The sequence below is a fragment of the Erythrolamprus reginae genome, chromosome 12, assembly GCF_031021105.1.
Source record: "Erythrolamprus reginae isolate rEryReg1 chromosome 12, rEryReg1.hap1, whole genome shotgun sequence".
Classification (NCBI taxonomy): domain Eukaryota; kingdom Metazoa; phylum Chordata; class Lepidosauria; order Squamata; family Dipsadidae; genus Erythrolamprus; species Erythrolamprus reginae.
This window is the reverse complement of record NC_091961.1, coordinates 1,379,953-1,406,134: the sequence shown is the minus strand read 5'-3', so window position 1 is coordinate 1,406,134 and position 26,182 is coordinate 1,379,953. Positions and strand designations below refer to the sequence as shown.

General features: G+C 45.9%; 1 protein-coding gene across 1 annotated transcript in view; it reads left to right on the top strand.

Moving 5' to 3' along the window:
- Window positions 1-25,206, top strand: part of CDS2 (CDP-diacylglycerol synthase 2) — a 34,440-nt gene extending 9,234 nt beyond the window's left edge. The window contains exons 2-13 of the mRNA XM_070765120.1: window positions 4,934-5,070; window positions 6,387-6,483; window positions 10,052-10,149; window positions 10,534-10,673; window positions 10,951-11,009; window positions 13,222-13,304; window positions 15,095-15,182; window positions 16,435-16,503; window positions 17,229-17,381; window positions 18,944-19,063; window positions 19,880-19,983; window positions 21,763-25,206. Coding sequence (XP_070621221.1) covers window positions 4,934-5,070; window positions 6,387-6,483; window positions 10,052-10,149; window positions 10,534-10,673; window positions 10,951-11,009; window positions 13,222-13,304; window positions 15,095-15,182; window positions 16,435-16,503; window positions 17,229-17,381; window positions 18,944-19,063; window positions 19,880-19,983; window positions 21,763-21,892 — 1,278 coding nt within the window. The 3' untranslated portion in view covers window positions 21,893-25,206. The remainder of the gene's footprint in view (window positions 1-4,933; window positions 5,071-6,386; window positions 6,484-10,051; window positions 10,150-10,533; window positions 10,674-10,950; window positions 11,010-13,221; window positions 13,305-15,094; window positions 15,183-16,434; window positions 16,504-17,228; window positions 17,382-18,943; window positions 19,064-19,879; window positions 19,984-21,762) is intronic.
- Window positions 25,207-26,182: the final 976 nt, after the last annotated feature.

Genomic DNA, 26,182 nt, shown 5'->3' with positions numbered 1-26,182 from the left:
AATGTGGTGCATTACTTTCTGGGCGACCCTCGTAAATTGACCCCCTCCTCTTCGTGGCAGCCCCTCAAGTAGTGGGATGATTATTATTATTATTATTATTATTATTATTATTATTATTATTATTATTAATTGGATTTGTATGCCGCCCCTCTCCGCAGACTCGGGGCGGCTAACAACAGTGATAAAAAACAGCATGTAACAATCCAATACTAAACAACTAAAAAAAACCCCTTATTATAAAACCAAACATACATACAAACATACCATGCGTAAATTGTAAGGCCTAGGGGGAAAGAATCTCTCAGTTCCCCCAGGCCTGACGGCAGAGGTGGGTTTTAAGAAGCTTACGAAAGGCGAGGAGGGTGGGGGCAATTCTAATCTCTGGGGGGAGTTGGTTCCAAAGGGCCAGGGCCACCACAGAGAAGGCTCTTCCCATGGGTCCCGCCAAGCGACATTGTTTAGTTGACGGGACCTGGAGAAGACCCACTCTGGGATGCTGCTACTACGTCACTCCTGTCTTTTCTTTAGACTGGTCAGACCCAAATCCTGCAATGGTTCTCTGTATATTTTAGCCTCTGGGCCTCTAATCATCTTGGTTGCTCTTCTTTGCACAAGCCTCAATGTCTTTTTTATAAGGTGGTGACCAAAATCGGATGCCGTATTCCCGGTCTGGCTTGGCCCAGGCTTTGCAAAGCAGTGCTGATCCTTCCTGTGATTTTTGAACCTATGCCTCTGCTTATAGAGATTCGTAGGAGGAAGCTCAGGGCTGGTGCGCACGAGGTGTCTCAACCTGAAACGCCTTGTTAAGCAACGCGTCCTTGTGATCTGGTGAGGCTTGCGGGCTTGTTGTTTACGCTTGCCTGCCGGTCTTCCTATTTAGCAACCCAGCACCTTGAGGCTTTAGCAGATCTTTATCTGGAGCCAGGAAGGTGGAGAAGGGGCTGGAGGCTAAAACCTATGAAGAACAGTTGCAGGAACTTTGCATGGCTAGTTTAAGGACAAGGAAGACCAGGGGAGAGAGGAGAGCAGCCTTCCAAGATCTCAGGGGTTGCCACAAAGAAGAGGGAGTCAAGAAGGAGAGAGGGAGGAGGAGGAAGGAGAAGGAAGGAAGAAGAAAGGAGGAGGAAGAGGAAGAAAAAGAAGAAGAGGGGGGGGGAGGAAGGAGAAGGAAGAAGAGGAAGAAGAAAGGAGGGAGAAGAAGAAGAAAGGAGGGAGGAGGAAGAGGAAGAAGAAGAAAGGAGGGAGGAGGAAGAGGAAGAAGAAGAGAGGGGGGAGGAGGAAGAAGAGGAAGAGGAAGAAGAAAGGAGGGAGGAGGAAGAGGAAGAAAAAGAAGGAGAGAGGAAGGAGAAGGAAGAAGAGGAAGAAGAAGAAAGGGGGGAGGAGGAGGAAGGAGAGGAAGAAGAAAGGAAGAGGAAGAAAAAGAAGAAGAAAGGGGGGGAGGAGGAAGGAGAAGGAAGAAGAGGAAGAAGAAAGGAGGGAGAAGAAGAAGAAAGGAGGGAGGAGGAAGAGGAAGAAGAAGAGAGGGGGAGGAGGAAGGAGGAGGAAGAAGAGGAAGAGGAAGAAGAAAGGAGGGAGAAGAAGAAGAAAGGAGGGAGGAGGAAGAGGAAGAAAAAGAAGGAGAGAGGCAGGAGGAGGAAGGAGAAGGAAGAAGAGGAAGAAGAAGAAAGGAGGGAGGAGAAGGAAGAAGAAGAAGAAGAAGGAGAGGAGGAGGAGAAAGAAGGAGGAAGAGGAAGAAGAAGAGAGGGAGGAGGAGGAGAACAGAAGAAGAAGACGAAGAAGGAGAAAATTGAGCTGTGCCACCATACAGCACCATGTTGGGATTTCAAATCTTGGCTCAACCATCGCTGCCCTTTGTTTTGGGTTCTCTGCAGCGGCGTGATTGATGACTGACAGCCCAGGAATGCCAATGGAAGGGAGATCACTCCAGTATCTTGAGCCTGAAAAAAAATGGGAGGGATGGGCGCCCTCCTTGGAGCAAAGCCATCGATAAACATTTGATGACCCCATAAGATTGCAGGCCTAGGGTGGACTTGCGATGTAGCTGCAGTTTTCTGTGCCTTTCCAGCGTGTCTCTATTACGTCACTCCTGTCAAAGGTCTCCATCAAATTGGCTTCTCCTGGGTTGATTCCAACTTTTCTCTGATAAGATAAAAATTTTCCTCTTCTCTCTCCGGTTCTCCCCATTTCCCCCGAGATCAACCCAATTTTCCCTCTCGTCTGTTTTTAGACTTTTTTTCCCTAGAGACAAATTACAGGTAGTCCACAACTTGCAAAAGTTTGTTTAGCCGCCGTTCAAAGTTGCAGCAACTGAAGGCACTGAAGAAAAGTGACTTTTGACTGGTTTTTATGATCCTTGCAGCAATCCATGTGGGCTTCAACTCCCAGAACTCCTGCGCTAGCATGATTGGCTCAGGAATTCTGGGAGTTGAAGTCCACATGTCATAGAAGAGCCAACTTCGCCTACTCCTGGCCTAGATGGCCCCCAAGGTCCCTTCCAACTCTGTTATTCTGTATTCAAAGGAACCACTTGCCTTCAGAAGTTGTGGGAGCTTCATCCCTGGACTGCCATCGGTCAGAAATGGTGTGGGCTCTCCTGCTTGGGCAGAGGGGTGGATTAGATCAGTGTTTTTCAACCAGTGTGCCGTGGCACACTAGTGTGCCGCGAGACATGGTCAGGTGTGCCGCGAAGCTCAGCAAGAGAGAGAAAGAAAGCAAGAGAGAGAGAGAAAGAAAGAGAGATAGAGAAAGAGAGAGAGAGAAAGGCAGGGAAGGAGGGAGATAGAAAGAGAGCAAAAAAGAGAGGAAGGAAGAGAGAAAGAAAGAGGGATGGAGAGAGAGAGGAAGGAAGGGAGAGAAAGAGGGAGAGAAATAGAGCGAAAGGGAGGGAGAGAGAGAGAGATAATTTTTTTGTCCAAACTTTTTTAGCCCCCCCCCCCCCCCCACTGCCCCCTGCTCAATGTGCCCCATGATTTTGTATATGTAAAAAATGTGCCACAGCTCAAAAAAGGTTGAAAATCACTGGATTAGATGACCCCCCGGGTCCCTTCCAACTCTGTTAATCTGTAAATAAATGTGCAAAGCCCATTGTTCATCCAGATCACTTCCACGTCCAGCAAACTGCTGATCAAAACACCGGGCCTAATGCGATTTTAATCCATGTTTAAAAATCCTACCTTGGATGATTGCCATGACAGCTAATATGTGTAAGCCTGGTTTGGCCTACTAGGGTTTGGGGATGGTGTTCTTTCCATGCGCGCGTGTGTGTGTTTGTAGGAAGTACAAGTGGTCCTCAACTTACAACAGTTCCCTTAGTGACAACTTAAAATTACAAAGCGGTGTTCCCCAAGGTAGTAATTTTAAGTTACAATTGAAGGCACGGAACAAAGTCACTTCTACCTGTTTTTCACACTTACGACCGAAATCCCCATAGTCACCTGATCAAAATTCAAATGCTTTGACAACCGACTCACATGTATGACCGTGGCAGCATCCCAGGGTCACGTGATCCCCCTTTTGTGACGTCAGTGGGGAGCCCTGATTCAACTTCACAGCCGGGTTGTGCTAATTCAACAATGGTGCCGATCTGCTTAACAAAACTGGTGAGAAAAAAGTCGTAAAACAGGGCACTTAACCCACTTAACAAATGCCTCCCTTAGCAACCTCAATTTTGGTCGCAAGCAGAGGGCCGCCTATCTAGGAGGTTGCCCTGCTTTGTGTTTGCCTGTCGGCCGAGTCTTGTAACGGGCATAAGGAGCAACAGAAACCTTGCATTTCATGGTATGCGAGAGAGCAGGAGGCGGTTGCTATGGCAACCGTCTGGGTTGGACCACTTTGGAGCATCTCATCCCTGGCTTTTCCAGTCAGCTGCACAAAACAGGGATTGGAGGAGGAGGAGGAGATGGTTAGCAGGCGTTTTGATTTCTGGATGGCCTAGATTATTGGTTTCCTTCTCCCCTGTCCACATAGAAACATAGAAGATTGACGGCAGAGGAAGGCCTCCTGGTCCATCCAGTCTGCCCTTATTCTATTTCCTGTATTTTATCTTAGGAGGGATCTATGTTTATCCCGGGCATGTTTCAATTCAGTCACTGTGGATTTACCAACCACGTCTGCTGGAAGTTTGTTCCAAGCATCTACTACTCTTTCAGTCAAATAATATTTTCTCACGTTGCTTCTGATCTTTCCCCCAACTCACCTCAGATTGTGTCCCCTTGTTCTTGGGTTCACTTTCCTATTAAAAATACTTCCCTCCTGGACCTTATTTAACCCTTTAACATATTTAGATGTTTCAATCGTGTCCCCCCTTTTCCTTCTGTCCTCCAGACTCTACAGATTGAGTTCATGGAGTCTTTCCTGATACGTTTTATGCTTAAGACCTTCCACCATTCTTGTAGCCCGTCTTTGGACCCGTTCAATTTTACCCATCTCTTTTTGTAGGTGAGTTCTCCAGAACTGAGCACAGTGTTATTCCAAATGGGGTCTCACCAGCAGGATCACCATCTCCCTCTTCCTGCTTGTGATACCTCTAGCTATGCAGCAAAGCATTCTACTTGCTTTCCCTACTGCCTGACCGCACTGTCCACCCATTTGGAGACTGTCAGAAATCACGACCCCTAAATCCTTCTCTTTGGACATTTTTGCTAACGCAGAACTGACAATACAATACTCAGATTGAGGATTCCTTTTCCCCAAGTAGAATATTTGTTGTTATTATTTTTATATGTTGTAAGCCGCCCCGAGTCTTTGGAGAGGGCGGCATATAAATCCGATGGATGGATGGATGGATGGATAGATAAGTTTATCTGCTTGATGTTGACCGATTCCCTTGCCTTCTGGTCGAGTTCTCAATAGAGTCCATTTCAAAGGCTGCAAAAGCATTGCTGATCTACTCAGTCGGTCACTGTTTACAACTTGGTCATGTCTTACCTTGCAGGAGTTGGAGCTGGAGACTAAGTTGGATGGAGGAGAAACTGCTTCGGACAGTGAGAATAAATCGGAGGCCGCCCCGGTTTCTTCGGCTGACGACACTCCAGAGGTCCTCAACAGAGCACTGTCCCACCTGTCCTCAAGGTACCGTTGTCCGGGTTTATTTATTTATTTGTTTGTTTATTAATTTCTTTATTTTTTTATGCCGCCTTTCTCCTTAGACTCAGGGCGGCTTACGACATGTTAGCAATAGCACTTTTTTTCAACAGAGAGCCAGCCTATTGCCCCCACAATCCGGGTCCTCATTTGACCCCCCTCGGAAGGACGGAAGGCTGAGTCAACCTCAAGGTCGACTCAGCCTTCCATCCAAGGTGGGTACAGATTGTTGAGGACCCAGATTGTTGGGGGCAAGGGGCTGACTCTTTAAACCCTTAGAGAGGGCTGTAAAAGCATTGTGAAGCGGTATATAAGTCTAAATGCTATTGCTATTCCTCCCTCCCTCCCTTCCTTCCTCTTTCTTCCGTCCCTTCCCTCCCTCCTTCCTACGTTCCTTCCTTCCTCTCTTCCTTCTGTCCCTCCCTCCCTCCCTCCTTCCCTCCTCCCTCTCTTCCTTCCGTCCCTCCTTCCTTCCTTCCCTCCCTCCCTCCCTCCTTGCTTCTTTCCTTCCTCTCTTCCTTCCTTCCTTACGAGGTAGGTCAAATGAGGACCCAGTTTATTGGGGGCAAGAGGTTTATTCTGTCAACCGCTTAGGGAGGGCTTTAAAGCCCTGGGAAGCGTTAGATAAATGTAAATGCTATTGCTATTCTCAGGAATGGAGGTGGAAGACCCAGAGGCCAAGGGAATGCTCCTTGGGTGCAGTCTAGCCCTGTTCCACCTAACCTTGGAAAGGGCCGTCTGAATCTCTTACCAACCTTCAACTAATCACCTTGAGGTCTCCTTCTGCCTTCTCTGGGTTGGAAGCTGGGACCGAATGTCCTCCATTTACGGGGAGGTCTTTGTTCCTGGTAAATATTTATGAAGACATCAAGATAATTTAAACACAGCTCAATTTGCCTTTCAAGCCTGCTTGTTGGGTGGATTCACTGTCTCTGCTGGGCTCAGCAGCTCAGATTCTTCCACCCTTCCCGTCTTCAGCATCATTTCGCCCGTGAGCTTCTTCAGGCAGAACACCCCCCACCCCCACCCAGGGGACCCTGCCCGGAGATGCTGGTGCTCAAAGAGGCCCCCCGTTGCCTCTGCTAAAAATGTCACAAGAATGTAAGACGCCGATTAAAAATAAACGTGGCATCGATAGGCAGTTATGCAATACATTGAATTATTTGATTTTTTTAAAAACCCTCCTGGCTTTGAGGTTTATTGTTTGTAAATGTTAAAGGGAAAAAACGGACATGGATTTGTAGTTTTGTGCTGTTGAAAGCAGAGCTCTCTGGAATTCAAGCTGGACTCATCCTCTCTTGCAGATGGAAGAACTGGTGGGTGAGGGGCATCCTGACGCTGGCCATGATTGTCTTCTTCTTCATCATCATCTACTTGGGACCCATGGTGTTGATGATGATTGTAAGTCCTTGTTGTGTCTGGGGAAAAACCCTCTCTCTCTCTCTCTCTCTCTCTCTCTCTCTCTCCGGGAGCGGGAGGGCTTTGGAGAAGTCTCATCCTCCAGGTAGATGGGTGGCTTGGATCTCAGGTGTTAGAATAGTGTTTTCTCAAATAGTGGGGCAGCCCCCCCTGGGGGAGTGCAGAGCAATGCTAAAGGGGGCATGTGACCCCAGGGAACATTTTATTTATTTATTTATTAATCAGATTTGTATGCCGCCCCTCTCCGTAGACTCGGGGCGGCTAACAGCAATAATAATACAATGTAAACAAATCTAATATTTAAGTTTAAGAAACAAATCATACATACTGACATACCATGCATAAATTTTATAAGCCTAGGGGGAAGGGAAAGTCTCAATTCCCCCATGCCTGACGACAGAGGTGGGTTTTAAGGAGCTTACGAAAAGCAAGGAGGGTGGGGGCAACTCTGATATCTGGGGGGAGTTGGCTCCAAAGGGTCGGGGCCGCCACAGAGAAGGCTCTTCGCCTGGGTCCCGCCAAACGACATTGTTTAGTTGACGGGACCTGGAGAAGGCCCACTCTGTGGGACCTAATCGGTCGCTGGGATTCGTGTGGCAGAAGGCGGTCCCGGAGATATTCTGGTCCGGTGCCATGAAGGGCTTTATAGGTCATAACCAACACTTTGAATTGTGACCGGAAACTGATCGGCAACCAATGCAGACTGCGGAGTTTTGGTGTGACATGCTTTATTTGCCGCAGGGAGTAGGGTTTTTTTTGCACTGAACAATAGCACACTGCACAGAGCAGGAGATATGAAGTGCAGATTACAAACCCTTAAGAGACTCCACGGAAAGATATTTAACAGAGGTGAAAAGAAAGGAGGAGAGGGACGGAGATCATGAGACAAACGTAAGTCTCCTGAAAGCTAAGATGAGGAAATAGGAAGAAGCCTATGTAGCGCTTGGCTTCACTGGGACACTGGTGGGAGACAAGGAAAGACCGGTAGGTTTGCTGTGTCCAAAAATCTTGGCAGCGGACAGCATGAAGCCAAATAAATTAAGGCGTCACTTAAACACAATTCACCCCAACCACACTGATAAGCCACTTGAGTTTTTTCTGTGAAAATGTGCTGAATACTACTCTTTCAGTAAGATAATATTTTCTCATGTTGCTTTTGATCTTTCCCCCAACTAACTTCAGATTGTGCCTCCTTGTTCTTGTGTTCACTCTCCTATTAAAAACACTTCCCTCCTGGACCTTATTTAACCCTTTAACATATTTAAATGTTTCAATCATGTCCCCCCTTTCCCTTCTGTCCTCCAGACTAGACAGATTGAGTTCATTAAGTCTTTCCTGGTCAGTTTTATGCTTAAGACCTTCCACCATTCTTGTAGCTCGTCTTTGGACCCCTTCAATTTTGTCAATATCTTTTTGTAGGTGAGGTCTCCAGAACTGGACACAGTGTTATTCCAAATGTGGTCTCACCAGCGCTCTATACAGTGGGATCACAATCTCCCTCTTCCTGCTTGTTATACCTCTAGCTATGCAGCCAAGCATCCTACTTGCTTTCCCTACCGCCCGACCACACTGCTCACCCCTTTTGAGAAATCACTACCCCTAAATCCTTCTCTTCTGAAGTTTTTGCTAACACAGAACTGCCAATGCAATACACAGATTTAGGATTCCTTTTCCCCAAGTGCATTATTTTACATTTGGAAACATTAAACTGCAGTTTCCATTGCTTTGACCATTTATCTAGTAAAGCTAAATCATTTACCATATTGCAGACCCCTCCAGGAATATCAACCCTATTGCACACTTTAGAGTCATCGGCAAATAGGCAAACCTTCCCTACCAAACCTTCCGTTATTTCCTAGGTGGGGGGCGCATAACAGAAAATAATTGAGAAACATTGAGTTAGAGGGTGATCCAAATTGGGTGGCGGTGGGGTTGGAGGTAAGAGAGGCTGCACCCGTGTCCGAGAAAAGAACCATTTGCAACTTTCCAGAATCCCAAGTACTAATTAGCCTTTTGCGGTTTATTCCAAACAAATTTTTAAAGTCCTTAAGCTTGTATTTAAAATTTCTTTTGTAAGAAGAACATTTACCCGATGCTTCCAATCTTGCACGATCCAAAGCTTTCTAGAAGCCGAAAAGCCATTAAGAAGCAATTTCCAAAAGCAATTAGAAAAAGGAAAGAACATCAGCTTTCAACTCGAGTGTGAACACTTTCCTCCTATTTCCCCCGTGAGGTTGGTTGGGCTGAGAGAGGCTGATTGGCCCCAAATCATCCGGTCCACTTTCCTGCCTATGATGAGACTAGAACTCCCAGTCTCCTGGTGGTCGACCCAAAATTGCCCAGCCAGCTTTCATACCTAAGGCCAGACTAGAAATCACCATCTCCTGGTGACTGCCCCAAAGTCAATCTTTCTTTCTTATTTTTTGCCATAGTTTTTATTAATTTTCTTAAATTTACATCTTAATACTTTCAGGTAAATCGACATCCATACATTTGCATTCATAATAATATATTCTTTAGTTTACATATTTTATATACAATTATTTTTCTCTTTCTGCGTCCATCTGCTATTGAGTTTTTGCTCTTTCTTTTTTCTTTCGTACCAATTAGTCCAGGTATTATAATAATCGGAGTCTTTCTGGTCATTCAGCTCCATCGTTAGCTTGTCCATTTTTGCACAGTCATAGATTTTCTTAATAACCTCATTTTCCGTAGGTATCTGAGGATCTTTCCATCGTTGCGCATAAACGATTCTAGCCGCTGTTCCTACGTGTAGTATTCAATACTAGTTTTGGGATATAAATTTTTTACAATACCCAATAGGAAGAGTTCTGGTGTAAATTCAATTTCAGTGTCAGTAATTTCCTGTAACCATTTATGAAGTTTCCCCAATGTTTCTTTCTAGCCTGGTGTCTCAACCACTAGACTAGTGATGGTGAACCTGTTTCTTCCCAAGTGCCAAAAGAGTGTGGTATCACACATGCGCGAGTACCCATACCCATACTTCAATGCCTGGGTAGGGCACAAACAGCTTCTCCCACCTCCCAATGCACTCTGGAGGCCAGAAACAGCCTGTTTCCCAACTTCTGGTGGGTCCAGTAGGCTCGTGTTTTGCCCTCCCAAGGCTTCCTGACCCCGGGGAGGGTAAAAACGCCCTCCCCCATCCCCCAGGAGGCTCTCTGGAAGCTAAAAACGCCCTCCCTGACCCTATGTGTGAGCCAAAAATTAGCTGGCTGGCACACACATGCACGTTGGAGCTGAGCTAGGGCAACAGCTGGCGTGCCACCAGATATGGCTCTGTGTGCCACCTGCGCCATAGGTTCGCCATCACTGCACTAGACCACACTAGTTGTTGTTAGGGTTTCAGCTCCCATCATCCCCAGTTAAGAGCAACCGCAGATAAGAACAACTGATCCAAGCCACATCTCTGCTTTGATTATACGATCACCCGGCTAAAAGGTTTGGGGCTAAAAGACACCCCCCCCCCCCAAAAGCCTATCTGAAGAAATTACTATTGCCCCGAAAACCGACAGTGCAACATGTCTTGCAGGTGATGTGTGTCCAGATCAAATGCTTCCACGAGATCATCACCATCGGTTACAACGTGTACCATTCCTACGAGCTGCCCTGGTTCAGGACCCTGAGTTGGTAAGTGGGGGGCAGAGTTGTTGATTTGTTTATTTGCATGGTCTGGGGAAACACTCACCAAGAATTATTTAACTTCCCAGCTGCCCAATTCCTGGTGGACTCTCGGAGGCATGCAGCCACGGGCAATATACAACAATAAAATAAAACCCAAGCAAACATTCATTCAATAAGATTAATTTTCTTTGTGTTCTACATTATAAACTAATAAAAACGTTTTAAAAAGAAAAAGAAAGTGCTTCTAAAAGAAAACTAAGTTTGATGACCTTGACACCTCCAAATCTACCATAGGTTTTAGTTCAGCCTCACCCCCTGAGGAATTCTAACCCCCCCTTGGGAAAAGGCCCTAGTAAGGCTCAATACGAAGTCCAGATGTGTCTTTTTCAGGTACTTCCTGCTGTGTGTGAACTATTTCTTCTACGGCGAGACAGTGACCGATTATTTCTTCACTCTGGTCCAGAGGGAGGAGCCCTTACGCATCCTTAGCAAATACCACCGCTTCATTTCCTTCACCCTCTATTTGACAGGTAAATCTTTGGATCTCTTGCTTGGGTTTATTGTTGTTGTTGTTGTTGTTGTTATTTATTAGATTGTATGCCCCCCTTCTCCGAAAACTCAGGGCGGCTCACAGAATAAATATAGAAACAAAGTGTACAAGACAAATCTAATACATTAAATAAAACAGATCCGGCCCCCCGGCCTTGAGTTTGATGCCCCTGCGCTATGCCCTGCCCCTTGCGGGGGAGCGGAGCGGAGGTGGGCAGCCGTTTCCCCCTCAATCTCGTTTTATTTCTTCCCCCACAGGTTTTTGCATGTTCGTGTTGAGCTTGGTGAAAAAGCATTACCGCCTTCAGTTCTACATGGTAAGATTAAATAAATGGATTTTGCGCTTCCAGAGTTTAATAGGCCCGCTTTGGGGAAGGGTGCGGAAGGCTGAGAGGGAGAGAGAGAGAGAGAGAGAGAGAGAGAGATGGAAATGGACACACAATTGGCGGCCGGACGCGACAGCAATGCCCCTAGAGCAGTGGGCTAACTGGAGAGTTACAGGGGGTAGGCAAAAAAATGGAAACACCTTGAAAATCCAGATTTGGAATCCAGATTTATGAAGCTCCCTTCGAACAGTTTTTGTGGAAACTGGGTTCTGTACGTGTCTCAAAATGGGTGAGCAGTGTGGTCGGGCAGTAGGAAAAGCAAGTAGGATGCTTGGCTGCATAGCTAGAGGTATAACAAGCAGGAAGAGGGAGATTGTGATCCCCTTATATAGAGCGCTGGTGAGACCACATTTGGAATAATCCTGTGTCCAGTTCCAGAGACCTCACCTACAAAATATATTGACAAAATTGAATGGGTCCAAAGACGGGCTACAAGAATGGTGGAAGGTCTTAAGCATAAAACTTATCAGGAAAAACTTAATGAACTCAATCTGTAGAGTCTGGAGGACAGAAGGAAAAGGGGGGACATGATCGAAACATTTAAATATATTAAAGGGTTAAATAAGGTCCAGGAGGGAAGTGTTTTTAATAGGAAAGTGAACACAAGAACAAGGGGACACAACCTGAGGTTAGTTGATCAGAAGCAACGTGAGACAATATAATTTTACTGAAAGAGTAGTAGATCCTTGGAACAAACTTCCAGCAGACGTGGTTGGTAAATCCACAGTAACTGAATTTAAACATGCCTGGAATAAACATATATCCATTGTAAGATAAAATACAGGAAATAGTATAAGGGCAGACTAGATGGACCATGAGGTCTTTTTCTGCCGTCAATCTTCTTTGTTTCTATGTTTTTATTGAGCTCTGCAGTGGTTTTAGGCGCTGCAGTCTTGCGATCCGCTCTAACAATTCGCTTTAGAGTCCGAACGGTCTCTCTCAGACGACTTCGACTTTCGACCAGACCTGTGCTTGGCTAAGGAGGAAAGCAGCTCAAAATGTGCAAAATCAACTCCCTTTAGCAAATAACTTCCTGGGCTTGAACTTTAATTATTTAGGTTAAGATTCATTACCGTATTTTTGGAGTATAAGACGCACCTTAGTTTTGGGGGAGCAAAATAGGGGAAAGAATCTGCTTGACAGGGATTCATCTGGCTAGCGTCCTTAGCCAGCACATTTATTTTATCTCCTGGTTAAGGGCTTTAAAAAAACCTTATTTGGAGAGAGTAACCATGAAAGGGCTTGCAAGCCAGTAAGAGCTGGGAACATTGTTAGCACCTGGAAAGAAACATTCAGAGCAAGTAGAGCAATGGGAAAAAACCCTGCAAAGACTTAGGGCTTGGAAAACATTCTTCGCAGAGAGTAACAATGAAAGAGCTTGCAAGCCGGTAAGAGCTGGGAATATTGTTATCCCCTGGTTAGGGCTGGAAAGAAACTTATTTGGAGCAAGTTAGAGCAATGGGGGGGAAACAAATCCTGCAAAGACTTAGGGCTTGGAAAACAGAGAGAAACAATGAAAGAGCCAGCGACCGGTCAGGTCCCACCGAGTTGGCCTTCACCAGGTCCCGTCAGCCAGCTTGGCGGGGCCTAAGGGAAGAGCCTCCTCTGTGGCGGCCCCGGCCCTCTGGAATCTGCTCCCCATCAGATTTTGCTTCTGCACATACAGAAATGTTATGTGAGGATGCACCCAGCTTTGATCTTGTGACCATTGGGATGCTACTGCAGTTGTAAGTAGGAGGACCAGTTGTAGGTCCCTCTTCTTGTAACTTCAAACGTTCACTAAATGAACGGTTGAAACTTGAGGACTCCTGTATCTTTCTGGTTTTGCTCACAAATACACAAATACTTAACACAAGTACTTTGAGAGCAGATGCACCAAGACAAATTCCTTGTGTGTCCAATCGCACTTGGTCAATAAAGAATTCTATATTCTATATATTCTCTTTGTCTTGGGAAAAAAACCCACTCTCTCTCTCCCCCTCCTCTCTTCACCCTGGTCATATATACGTGCAGATGTATATATATATGTATATTATATTTATTTATTTAAATTTCTCTCTGGGCGTGTGTTTTCTTCGCATTGTGGCTCGTCTCTGAGAAATGTTTCCCTCTCCAAACTGGACCGCATGTTCTCTCTTTCTAGTTTGGCTGGACCCATGTGACTTTGCTAATAGTTGTTACCCAGTCGCACCTCATCATTCACAACCTGTTTGAAGGAATGATCTGGTGAGTCAGCGCAGCAGCGGGCGGGGTACGGAGAGACACACACACACACACACACACACAGCTTGGGAGGAGGGGCTTTGGCAGCCTCGTGCATGTAGCTGCCGCATGATGGGCCCTGTGGCGCGGGAGACTTCCTGGGTCTCTGGCTCAAGGGGGGAGGGGGCATTAATGGGCCAGGGGTCTCTGGGGCGCTTCCGACACGGCTCGGCCTCAAAACTTTCTCGGCGGCTGTGTCTGGTAGCTGTTAATGCATTAAGGCCCCGCGCACGATTGCCTTGAAGCATCTTCCAGAAGCTTTTCTCTCGCTTGAGCATGGTGTGAAAGTTGCACATCAGAGCTTGGTAGGCAGAGTGCTTTTGAGCATTGCTGTTTGGCAGCGCAGCTCTGATCATCGGGGAGGGAGGGAGGGGGTGTCAAAGCTTGATGGATGTTTTTATTATCATTATTATTATTATGTCAGTGCAACACAGCAAACGAGATCACTATGCTGGATTTCGTATTTCATCCCCAGTCGGGCGCTTCCCAAGCACCTAGGACTGCGTGATGTAGCGGCGAATTATGTCTGCCGATCCCAGTAAAGGGGCCTTTTGCAATTGACAGGTGGAGATTTTGCCAATTCCGATGGTTTTCAAATGTCCGCTGAGATCCTTTGGCCCTGCGCCCAGCGTGCCAAGTACCACTGGGACCACTTTCATGGGCTTATGCCAGAGTCATTGCAGCTCGATTTTTAGATCTTCGTATTTCACTAATTTCTCTAGCTGCTTCTCCTCAATTCTGCTGTCTCCTGGGATTGCGATGTCGATGATCCATACTTTCTTTTTCTCCACAATCAGGATGTTTTTATTATTATTATTATTATTATTATTATTATTATTATTATTATTTATTAGATTTGTATGCCCTCTCCGAAGACTCGGGGCTGCTCACAGCATAAAATAAAACCACAAATACAACGACAAATCTAATTAATTTAAAAACTATATAAGCTAAAAGCCCGATATATTAAAAATCAATTTAAAAATTCAAACCACAGTCCTACATCGCATTTATTGGCCAGGTGGTCTATATCTAATCGCCCCAAACCTGGCGACATAAGTGAGTCATAAGATTTGTGAAAGTCAAGGAGGGTGGGGGCAGTGCGAATCTCTGGGGGGATCTATCATCTGATGATGATGATGATAATAATAATAATAATAATAATAATAATAATAATAATACAGAGTTGGAAGGGGCTCTGGAGATCTAGCCCAACCCCCTGCTTAGGCAGGAAACTCCACTACTTCAGACAAATACTCAAATAATTTAATAATAATAATAATTATTATTATTATTATTTATTAGATTTGTATGGGGTGGTGCAGTGGTTAGAGTGCAGCCCTGCAGGCTCCTTCAGCTAACTGCCAGCTGTAGTTCACCAGTTCAAATCTCACCACCGGCTCCAGGTTGACTCAGCCTTCCATCCCGCCGAGGTGGGTCGAATGAGGACCCAGAGTGTTAGGGGCAAGAGGCTGACTCTGTAAACCGCTTACAGAGGGCTGTGAAAGCACCAGGAAGCAATATATAAGTCGGAATGCTATTGCTGAAAAGCTTTGAGGAGTTCAGAGGGAGCCCCTTCCAAGGAAGAGCGTGGTGGGAGGGGGCCAAAGCTCGTTAAGGGCCCTCGCTGGTTGAAAAGTAGATGTAGAGTTGAGCTTCCCAGCAAAGAGCCCCCTCGGTGGTCGGTTCTGTTATCCCGACCACTTTTGAATTAAATCCTCCTTTCTCTTTTACCTGCCTCGGATGCTGTCTAGGTTTATTGTCCCAATTTCCTGTGTCATCTGCAATGACATCATGGCCTACATGTTTGGATTCTTCTTCGGACGCACCCCGCTGATTAAGGTCGGTTCCTATTTTGGGGTGCTTGGAGCATCTGCAGGGGGCGGCCTTTGGAATGACCTTGGAGGTCTTCTAGTCCAACCGCCTTCTTGGTCTGGTTTCTGGCTAGAACCTTGGTTAATTTATTTATTTTATTTATTTATTCATTCATTTGTCCAATACACAAATACATAGGAAGAAAGATAGACATGTGATGATATAATAGAGGGTGAAAGTGAACTTAGAGGAGAGGATATATGAAAGGAAGAGAATATATAAGATAGGTGAGAGAAAGGAAAGACAATTGGACAAGGGACGAAAGGCACACCAGTGCACTTATGGACGCCCCTTACTGGCCTCTTAGGAACCTGGAGAGGTCAATCGTGGAGAGTCTAAGGGAGAAGTCTTGGGGGTTGGGGGTGAAGGCTTGCTGAATGCAGAGATTTCTAAAGGAAAACCACCATCTTTATTCCTTCTCTCCTCCGTTATCAAACTATGTCAATCTTTAGTGATTAAAAAGCATAAAAGCATCCTTCAAGCATTCCTCCCTTATCTTAAGATTTATGGCTAGGCAGCATTAGTCCAGAGTAATTCATGCGCACCGGACCAGCTGGTCTCTTCCGGGTCTCGGCGCTCCAGAGCTCAGCTGTCAGTGCCCTACGGCCTACACCATTTCAGACAAACGGTTGTCTAATCTTTTCTTTAAAACGTCCATTATTGGAACACGCACAACTTCTGGACGGAAGACATTCCACTAGCGCAGGGGTAGGCAAAGTTGTCTCTTCTATGACGTGTGGACTTCAACTCCCAGAATTCCTGAGCTACGTTAGTTGGTTCAGGAATTCTGGGAGTTGTGGTCCACAAGTCGTACAAGAGCCAACTTTGCCTACCCCTGCGCTAGTTGATTGTTCCCAGGCTGCTATCATGACACCCCTTAATCCCACTTTTCTCTTTCAGTTTTGGGAATCCTGCACATTTCAGTCTTGAGCTTCCTGCTTTCTTTCTCTCTCTCTCTCTCTCTCTCTCTCCCTCTATCTATCTATCTATCTATCTATCTATATATCTATCTCTCTCCTCTCTCTCTCTCTCTCCCCATCCATCCATCCATCCATCCATCTATCTATATCTCTCTCTCCTCTCTTTCTCTCTCTCTCTCTCTCTCTCTCCTCTATCTATCTATCTATCTATCTATCTATCTATCTATCTAACTTTATGTACAGTATCTATGTATCTCTCTCTATTTATTGATTAATTCCTCTTTTTTTTTAACCTGCAGTTGTCCCCAAAGAAAACCTGGGAAGGGTTCATTGGAGGATTCTTTGCCACTGTTGTATTTGGCCTTTTAGTAAGTGTTTGTTCTACTTTAATACTTTACTTTAATCAGAACCAGGCCATGGAGAGGGAAACAGGAAGAATTTGGAGACTTCTGTAATACACAGCTCTGACCCAGAGGCTGCAGAACACGCCAAGAAATTCCACCAGGAAAGACGGGAAAAAATATATGCAAAAAACAGGGTTTTTTTGAATTAGGAGATTATAGGACCTGTTTATGTCCCTTTATGAGAACCACGTGGAGAGATAAAATACGAGGGTTATACAGAAAGTAAGGTCACAAGGCACGTAGGGATGTTCAAAGGGGAAGTTGGTGTTACTATTTATAATATTTTAGGGATGTGTTCCAAAGTTTTCAAACTTGTGTGCGGCTACTGTCATAGAGCGGGAAGCCAGTGGAAGAGAAGGAGCCAGGGGTCAGTAGATCATCGCCTGGCGTTTTGGTGAAAGTTAGAGATGACCGTCCTCGTTCTGTTTCCCTCCAAGGGCAAAGTGCGCACTGCAACACGCTACCTGAATGCTGATGGCGCAGTGGGTAGATTTCGGCCCAGTGGGTGCGCGGTTATTATTATTTTCAAGCCACGTAGACAGTTTTTCCCGCACGGTGTAAAACTCTTTTCTTTGTCCGTTCTGCAATTCTATCGTAAGCCTTCTCCTTTCTAGCTTCACCTATTTTTAAGGCACCATAGTGGAAATTAACTCTTCCATTCTCCTATTCTTTTGTCAATCCCCACCAAGCTCTCCTATCTGATGTCCGGCTACAGATGTTTCATATGTCCAGTCGAATTCAACAACGACACCAACAGCTTCACCGTGGACTGTGAGCCTCCGGAGCTCTTCCAGCTGCAGGAATATAACATCCCGCTGGTGCTTCAGTCGGTGGTTGGCTGGGTAGGCCTTTCCATGCAGCGGCTCAGTCCGCCCTGGGAGTTGCAGAATGGCTAAAATGTGATGGAAGTGGGGGGGGGGGGGGATTATGGCCATCGTACTGTATTTCAGTGGTGGGGAGGAGGAAGGAGCGAAATTGATATTATTTCCATTTTGGTCCCTAAAACTCTCCAACCCCTAAAAAAACCCCCTTTGGATAAACATTTCTCATTTTAGGAAGGAGGAGAAAAATGGGGAGATAAAATGTTAAGTCTTTTGCAAAGCTTACAACGTGTCTGTATGTGTGTATTTGTATAATAGCAGTGTACATCTTGTGAGCCGCCCCGAGTCTTCGGAGAAGGACAGCATACAAATCTAAATAATAATAATTATATATATACCAATTATATATATACCAAGACCATCATATATATAAACATATATGTCACATGTTTTTTTGCTGAATCTGAAAATTAAGGGAGACTAGAATAGATCTATTTCGGCCTTATTTTGGCCTCATCAGCTAGCCATACCCACTGGGACTTGAACCTGCAACCTTTGCCTTGTAAGGCAGAGAATTATTCTCTAGGCTACAGTATCTAATCCCTTCAGCTCTGCACCAGGGAAGGGTTACATTTTGTGTCGAATCACCCTGGTGTATTGAAGGAACATCACAACTTATTTGCCTGTCGGCCCAACCCAGGGCCATTTCCAAGGCAGTTTATTTTATTGATAGCCGACAATTCTATCTGTATGTGTCACATGGGGTTTTGGGGGGGGGGGGGTTTGCTGAATTTGAAAAATTAAGGGAGACTAGGATAGATCTATTTCAGCCTTATATATATTAATGTACACTGCTCAAAAAAAAGGGGACACTTAAACAACACAATATAACCCCAAGTAAATCCAACTTCTGTGAAATCAAACTGTCCACTTAAAAAGCAACACTGATTGACAGTCAATTTCACCTGCTGTTGTGCACATTCAACTTTGTACAGAACAAAGTATTCAATGAGAATATTTCATTCATTCAGGTCTAGGGTGGGTTCTTTGAGGGTTCCTTTTATTTTTTTGAGCAGTAAATATAAGCAAATATAAATTATGAATATATTTATATAAGTATATTTTATCATTGCTGTGAGCCGCCCCGAGTCTACGGAGAGGGGCGGCATACAAATCTAATAAATAATAATAATAATAATATTAAATATATATTAATATATTTAATATATATTTAACTCTAAATCAATATCTTAACTCAGGCTCAAGCTGTTCCAGTTAGCCATCTAACAACACCACCACCGCAGTTAACAGCTAATCATTGTAAAGCTGCTTTGCGTTTTATAATGCTCTGGCCCAATCAGATTGCAGTTTACACCCTATGACTCAGCATTCAACATGCTTGCAACCTTTTACCTTATATGGTAATATAATGGAATATCCCTTAGGATTGAACTAATCTTTGACGGGGGGGGGGGGGCGGCAGAATAAAGTGGCGGGCATCCGTCTTGTCCCCTTCTTGCAGGTGTGTGAGACCCGACACTCACCTGGCCCTTTTTCCTTCTTTCCTTCTCCTTCCCCTGCAGAAAACCGTCCGGATGTATCCCTTCCAGATCCACAGCATTGCCCTCTCCACTTTTGCATCCCTGATTGGACCGTTTGGGGGCTTCTTTGCCAGCGGTTTCAAGAGAGCATTCAAGATCAAGGTAGGCCACACCTGAGCATCGGAGCCCCCAGGGGCCGTGAACCATTTTTAGAAGTCTCATCAAATCTGGGCATGGCTAGGGAAGAGGAGGACCAGGGGAGACGTGACAGCTGGCTTGCTTTTCCTTCCTTCCTTCCTTCCTTCCTTCCTTCCTTCCCTCTCTCTTTATTTTTCTTGTTTTTCTCTCTCTCTCTCTTCCTTCCCTCTCTTTCTTCCTTCCTTTCTCTCTCTCTCTTCCTTCCTTCCCTCTTTTCCTTCCTTTCTCTCTCTCTCTCTCTCTCTCTCTTTCTTTCTTTTGCAATTCCCGAAGGACTTTGGCCGGCTCACAGCCAAATACAAATAATGCAATACAAAACCACTTAAAAAACAATTCAGAACAATTTAAAATCAACAATTAAAAAAGTTTCTTAAAAAAATCACCCGGCTTCCAATATTTCAGATGTAGCTGCCCCAGAGAGAGGGGGGGGGGGGTGTCAATCAAACCTCTCTGCTAGCTCCACCCTGCAAGAGCCCGGTTAGCATAGTGGTTAGAGGGCAGCACTGCGGGCTCCTTCAGCTAACTGCTAGCTGTAGTTCAGCGGTTCAAATCCCACCAGGCTCCAGGTTGACTCAGCCTTCCGTCCTTCCAAGGTAGATCAAATGAGGTCCCAGATTGTTTGGGGGCAAGAGGCTGATTCTGTGAACCGCTTAGAGGGAGCTGTAAAAGCACCGTGAAGCGGTATATAAGTCTAAGTGCTATCACTACTTATGGGCTTGTTAAAATAAGGGGGTGATGGTAACGAAGGCTCAGTAAAACATTTTCCTTTTCCTTGGGCAGGATTTTGCCAACACCATCCCTGGGCACGGGGGCATCATGGATCGGTTTGACTGCCAGTACCTGATGGCCACCTTTGTCAATGTGTATATTGCCAGCTTTATCAGGTAGTGTGTGTGTGTGTGTGTGTGTGCATCCGTTTCTCCCCTGCTTTTCCGTCACAAGAAAAATGGCACTCGGAGGGCACCAGCAAAAGGGTTGTTAAGGTACGAGCAGAGAAGTCCTTGTTTACCAAGGTTGTGCACCCACAGAAAGGTTTAGCTTGAGATTACTTGTGAATAACTACTCAGCCACACACACATATAGTACCTTGAATTAAAGTTTACTTTGAGAAATAACATCTTCAGATAAACAGTCGAAAGTCATACACATAATAAGTCAGAATAACAATCTAAATGTTACCAAGTACAAAGTCTTTCTTACCAGTTGTTCTTTGGCATAATCAGCAAACAAAGATATCAAGCCCAAACACATTTTAGCTGATATACATAACTGCAATACAGAGAGATTGCAGAGCAGGTGACTCAGAGAAATAAGCTATGAACTCTAGCTCCCTCTTGTGGCAGTCTACAACATCTGCAAGCCAATATATTGCCAACAAGGGGTCATGATGAGCTTCCATGTCACAGAATCCGGACTGCACCAGAGTTGGTTGCAACCCTGAGTCATCAAAACTGGGGTCCCAAAAATAGGAAAGTAGAATTGAGACCCCTCCCCCTCCCCCCCAGTAGATTTACTAATAACTAATCACTTGTTTACAACCTTTCTATAACATTTCCAACATACCTTATTAATACTTCATGCAATTCACTTGACATAAAATTATTACACTATTCATTATTTACATACTGATATCGTTATGTATCAATTACTTTATTACTTTTATTTCTTTTTTATTTTTATTGAACTTTTAAAACGGTACAAGCAAAAAAAACAATTATTTCTAATTGTTTTAAAAAACTTTTAAAACAGTACAAGCAAAAAAACGTTGTAAAAAAACGTTTACAAATTGTTCATTTGCATAACAGTTTTTAAAAAAGGAACAATGTTAGTCTACTGTGTGTCACTATGTTGGGTGTTGCAATAAAGAAGCTAACAATGTAAGTTTATGATTGTACCTTTGCTTGTTGGCCACAAGAGGGAGCCAACGACGTCCCTCTTGGGGGAGTTTATACTAGAGAGATTTATATTTGCTGTGTGTATATTTTGCTGTGTGCGATAACCTGGTTTGTAAACCATTGTTAGGATTATATGTGTATGATATTGGATTGTGTAACTACTATTTTTGCCCATTTGTATATAATAATATCGTTCTATTTTGTACTAAGTCTGATTCATTGACTGACTAACCCCCATTGCTACAGTTACTCTGCTTAAAGTTTGTTGAAAGTTTATTGTGTTACCTAGACATTCTAACCATTGATTTTATTTTATTTTATTTTATTTTATTGGATTTGTATGCCACCCCTCTCCGTAGACTCGGGGCACCTAACAACAGTAATAAAAACAGCATATGACAATCCAATATAAACAGTTAAAAACCCCTATTGTAAAACCAAACATACAGACAGACATACCATGCATAGAATTGTAGAAGCCTAGGGGGAAAAAATATCTCAGTTCCCCCATGCCTGGCAGCAGAGGTGGGTTTTAAGAAGCTTACAAAAGGCAAGGAGGGTGGGAGCAATTCTAATCTCTGGGGGGAGTTGGTTCCAGAGGGTCGGGGCCACCACGGAGAAGGCTCTTCCCCTGGGTCCCGCCAAGCGACATTGTTTAGTTGACGGGACCCGGAGAAGACCCACTCTGTGGGACCTAACTGGTCGCTGGGATTTGTGCAGCAAACAGTCTATCTGACCACCACCCCGTTCTTCTCTCCCTCTTTCCAGGGGCCCCAACCCGAGCAAACTCATCCAGCAGCTCTTAACCTTACGGCCCGATCAACAGCTGAACATCTTCAACACGCTAAAGGCTCACCTGGCCGACAAGGGGGTGCTCCCCACTTCCGAGGACGCGTAGGCAGCTCGGCGATCGGACTGTGACCCGAACGAGGGCGTGAGCCCCCTACCCACCCTCCTGCCATAGGACGACCCCTGCCCACCCACCCACCCACCTTGCCCGGTTCCGGCAGAATAACCGAGCTGAGCCCCTCTCACTTTCTCCTTCCTCCCGTATCGAAAGGGGGTGGGTGGGTATTGGTGGCTTTAGGGAGGGGGGGCGGTTTGTCTGTTTCCAAGCAGACAGGGGAGGGGGCTTCACTGGGAAGGCATTTGGGGCGCAGGGAGCGGGGTGGACGGAGAGATGGAAGAAAGGAAGCAGGCGGCAGGGGGGAAAAACACTTCTCCATAGCTCAGAAAACCAAAGGAGTCTCGTCTCTCCTCGTGCGCTCACCTCCCTTCCTGCATTGCATTGTGTAGCAACAACGATTGTGGCATTTGACCAAAGTGTCGGGCAGGCCAGAATAACCACAGCACCTCCCACCTTTGGCCCCCCGGGAGCTGCTCCTGTGCAATTCCTTTTGCCAGGGGGCAATTTGGCAGTCTCTGATGGATGGGAAGAGTGGGTGCATCCTTTGTGTGTGAGTGTGAGTGAGTGTGTGTGAGTGCACATTGGCCATTTCTCCTTACAGAAAAAGCTGCGAGATTTGCAGATCTTCCCAAACGAGGTGGTTCCAAAACAAAATTTTATTTTCACTTTAAACAACTGGCACTGACATTGTTGTGTCGGTAGGGTTGCTGCCTATTCTGCTCCGGTCGTGCAAGAGGCTCACCATCATTTGTGGGTTTTTGTGATCATTGTAGTGTTGCCCGTTCTTCTTTACATGCTAGAAGTGCGGCTAAGCAAGGAGGGGGCCGAGTCAAATTATCCTGGGATTCCCCCTTTAAAAAAAAATCAGAAAAGATTATGACCACAGTTATTCTCCCAATTTGAAGAGGCGACTGTGGAATCTTGACCTTCGCGAAACGATGAGCAAAGAGATTTCAAGACAGGAGGAACAAAAAACCCAAGAAGGTTGTGGAAATATATATATATATTAAAAGCATTGCAGGCCTCTTAAAATCAATTTCGTTTGCTTCTCGAAGGAAGTTAATTGAAGCCGGTGCCCGCGGGGAGGGCAAAGTAGGGCCGCCTTCTATCCTGTCGCTCTTGTTGCGGTTTCTCATGGGCCTGGCAGGAAGGAAGTGAGCTGGCACACGTGGATGGAGATAATTTGGGTGTCTGTTCATCAAGGTGGAAAAAGAAAAAGGGAGCTGGACAGAAGGCAGCTGTGACAGGGAAGGCAGAACTTAAGGACTCTTGAAGTTGTTGACATCAAACTTTTTGGCTCCTGTTTGATTTGCAGGGGGGTTTTCCTGATGCCTAGAGAGGTGCTCTCCCCACTTCCACCCACGGCGTGGCCTGATTACCAAAACGCAACGGGGAAATTAGAACAGGAAGTGAGGAGAGAGCCTCAGTTTACCCTTTCAGAAAAGGCCCTGAGAAAAGAAACAGGGCTCCAGACCAAATAGACGACGTAAATTCACACAGCTGGAGGAGCCCTTGGAATGAATCCAGGAAAAGGAAGGTGTAGGTTGCCTTGTCTGTTCGGCACAGGCTCTTTGGCCGGCAGCCTTGACCATCGTTTTGCTACAGGGCTGGAGCTGTTGTTTGGCAAAGGGGGCTACTAAGGCATTCGACAGCATCGGGAGAAAACATTGGAACGGCGCTCCTTGGTACAGGAGGCCCCAGGATGGTGTACAGCAGAGGTCTTCAAACTTGGCAACTTGAAGGCTTCTGGACTTCGAGTCTTGGAAGTCCACACAAGTCTTAAAAAGTTGCCAAGTTTGGGGACCCCTGGGGGTGGACAGCATCTTTTGAGAAAGCCTCGCGGGAACCGGGTTCAAGGCCTCGTCCCCCACGTGTCTTGAGGATTGGCAATGAGGCCGCAGATGGTTGTGGACAGTGCAGTGTTGGGTTCCTACGTGGACGGAGGGAGGGGAGGGCGTTCCGGTAGTGAAAATGGATTTTGCTTTACATGCGCAGGAAGAGAAATCTCGCGAGAGGAACTGCACGGGCACGCAGGTTTTGGCAATTTTTCGCTTCCGTGCATCCATGGAACCTAAAAAAAAAATAAATCTCAAGTGCTCATGTCCCCTCGCAAGATTTTTATCTCTGCGCACGCACAGAAGCAAAATATCACTCGGGCACCTCCACGCGCCCTCCAGAGACATGGAGCAACGCGCCAAGCACATAGGTAGCGTTAGGAGCCAGCAGCCCTTCACTGGGAGAGTGGATTGTGTGGTGTGTGGGAGGCCCCTGTGTGTGAAGCAGTCGGGCGCCAGTTGTGGGTCAGCTCTTGCATTCCACCCCGGGGGTGGGGGACACACACACACAAAGTGCAGCGTTTCAAAACGGGCTCCCCACCTCAGCAGGCTGAAGCCCTCGGTTCTCCAACATCGCCGAGGCGGAGAAACACTGTTTTAAGGGATTGGAGAATGTTCTCCCGAGCTTTCCGCATGACGCTTGCTAGAAGACCTCTGGGTGCCTCTTTTAAGAAGAAGCAGGATTCTCGTGGAGCCCTGGAGAAACCTCTGCGTCCTGTAGCTTTTAGGGGTCTCCAAGCTTGAAGACTCGTGGACTTCAGTTCCCCGGCCAGGGAATTCTGGGGGTTGAAGTCCACGCGTCTTAAAAGTCGCCAACCCTAAGCCCCTTGCTGTCACTGAAAAACCCATCACCCTCTAGCCATAGTCCTCCTTCCTCTTCTCCCCACGCCTCCCATCAATATCTCCTTCTGCTACACAACTCCCAACGTTGGTAGTTCTAGTGCCCCGTAGACAACACCAAAAGCTGGCAATATTAGTCCCGCCAGCGTAGCTACCTGAGCACCGTGAATCCTCTTAGACTTTAGCTCCGTTGAGAAACTGCGTTTCTTACTCTGCAACCTGGTTCTTTTCTCTCTCTCTCTCCTTTTTCATTCCCTTCTTCCCGTGCCCTGTGCTTATTATTTCTCTGTGCAGTGTCCTTTGGGGGAAGGGGGGGGCTGATGGCTGCATTGTCCCTTTGCAAATGCCCCTAAGGCAGGAGGGTCTGCAGGAGGGAGTCAACAGAGACCGGGTGGGGGCCACGAAGCAGGGGGAGCTTCCATTGGGTGCCTGTGGCCGCCACCTCGACTCTTTGACCATACGCAACGGACACGCTCGCAAGGTCGTCTTTTGAGTTCCATATGGGTTTTCGATTTTTTTTTTTTGGTTGTTATTGTTTTGTTCTGACTGTCAGAATGTGAATTACTGTACAAAGGCATTTCACCCTATTTATATACTGTAATGTTATTAAATAAAAGGTATCTAAAGTCATCGTTTGTCCATGCAACTGGGGGAAGGGAGGATTTTGACTCGGGTGAGTTGAGGCAGCTGGCCAAGGCTTTCCAGGACAGCGTTTTGTGTGAATCCAGGGTGTCCAGCAAACCTGGAAAATGGGGAATTATCAGCGAAATTGGCGGTTCGGAATATATCAGGGAATTCGTGGGGGGAAAATGGAATAAATCAAGGAAAATCATTTTTAGAAGAAAGTCTAATCAAATCTGGGCATGGTTAATCTAGGGAAGAGAAGAACCAGGGGAGACATGAGAGCAGGCTTCTTTCTTTCTTTCTTTCTTTCTTTCTTCCTTCCTTCCTTCCTTCCTTCTGTCACTCTCTTTCCCTCCCTCTCACCCCATCTTCTTTTTTCCTTATTTCTTCCTTTCTTTCTTTCTTCCTTCCTTCCTTTCTTTTTTCTTTCTCTCTCTGTCACTCTCTTTCCCTCCCTCTCACCCCATCTTCTTTTTTCTTATTTCTTCCTTTCTTTCTTTCTTCCTTCCTTCTTTCCCTCCTCCCTCGCTCCCTCCCTCTTTCTTCCTTCCAGAGTGTCCAGCAAACCTGGAAAACGGGGAAATCGGAATTATCAGGGAAATTGGTGGTTCAGGAAATATCAGGGAATTTGTGAAAAAAACGGAATAAATCAGGGGGGGGAAAACAAACCATTAAAATGTTTAAAAGTCAGGGAAAAATCATGTAAAAAAACCCCCAACGGATCGCACTGCCCGGCAGTCAAGCAAAAATGAGCATCACTGTGGCCACCACTTGCTTCCTCGGCTCCCGATATTTCTCCATGGCTCAGCCATTTGGTATGAGGTCACCTACGACCGCACCTTAACTAGATCCAAGTTACAGGGAAATGTCAGGGGATTTCAAAACTCTTTCCCCCCTGGACCCCCTGGAATCTACCTGTGCAAGCCCCAATGTCTGCCCCGTGTTCGGCTGGTGCCCAGAGTTGGGTGGACGAGATTTCTCT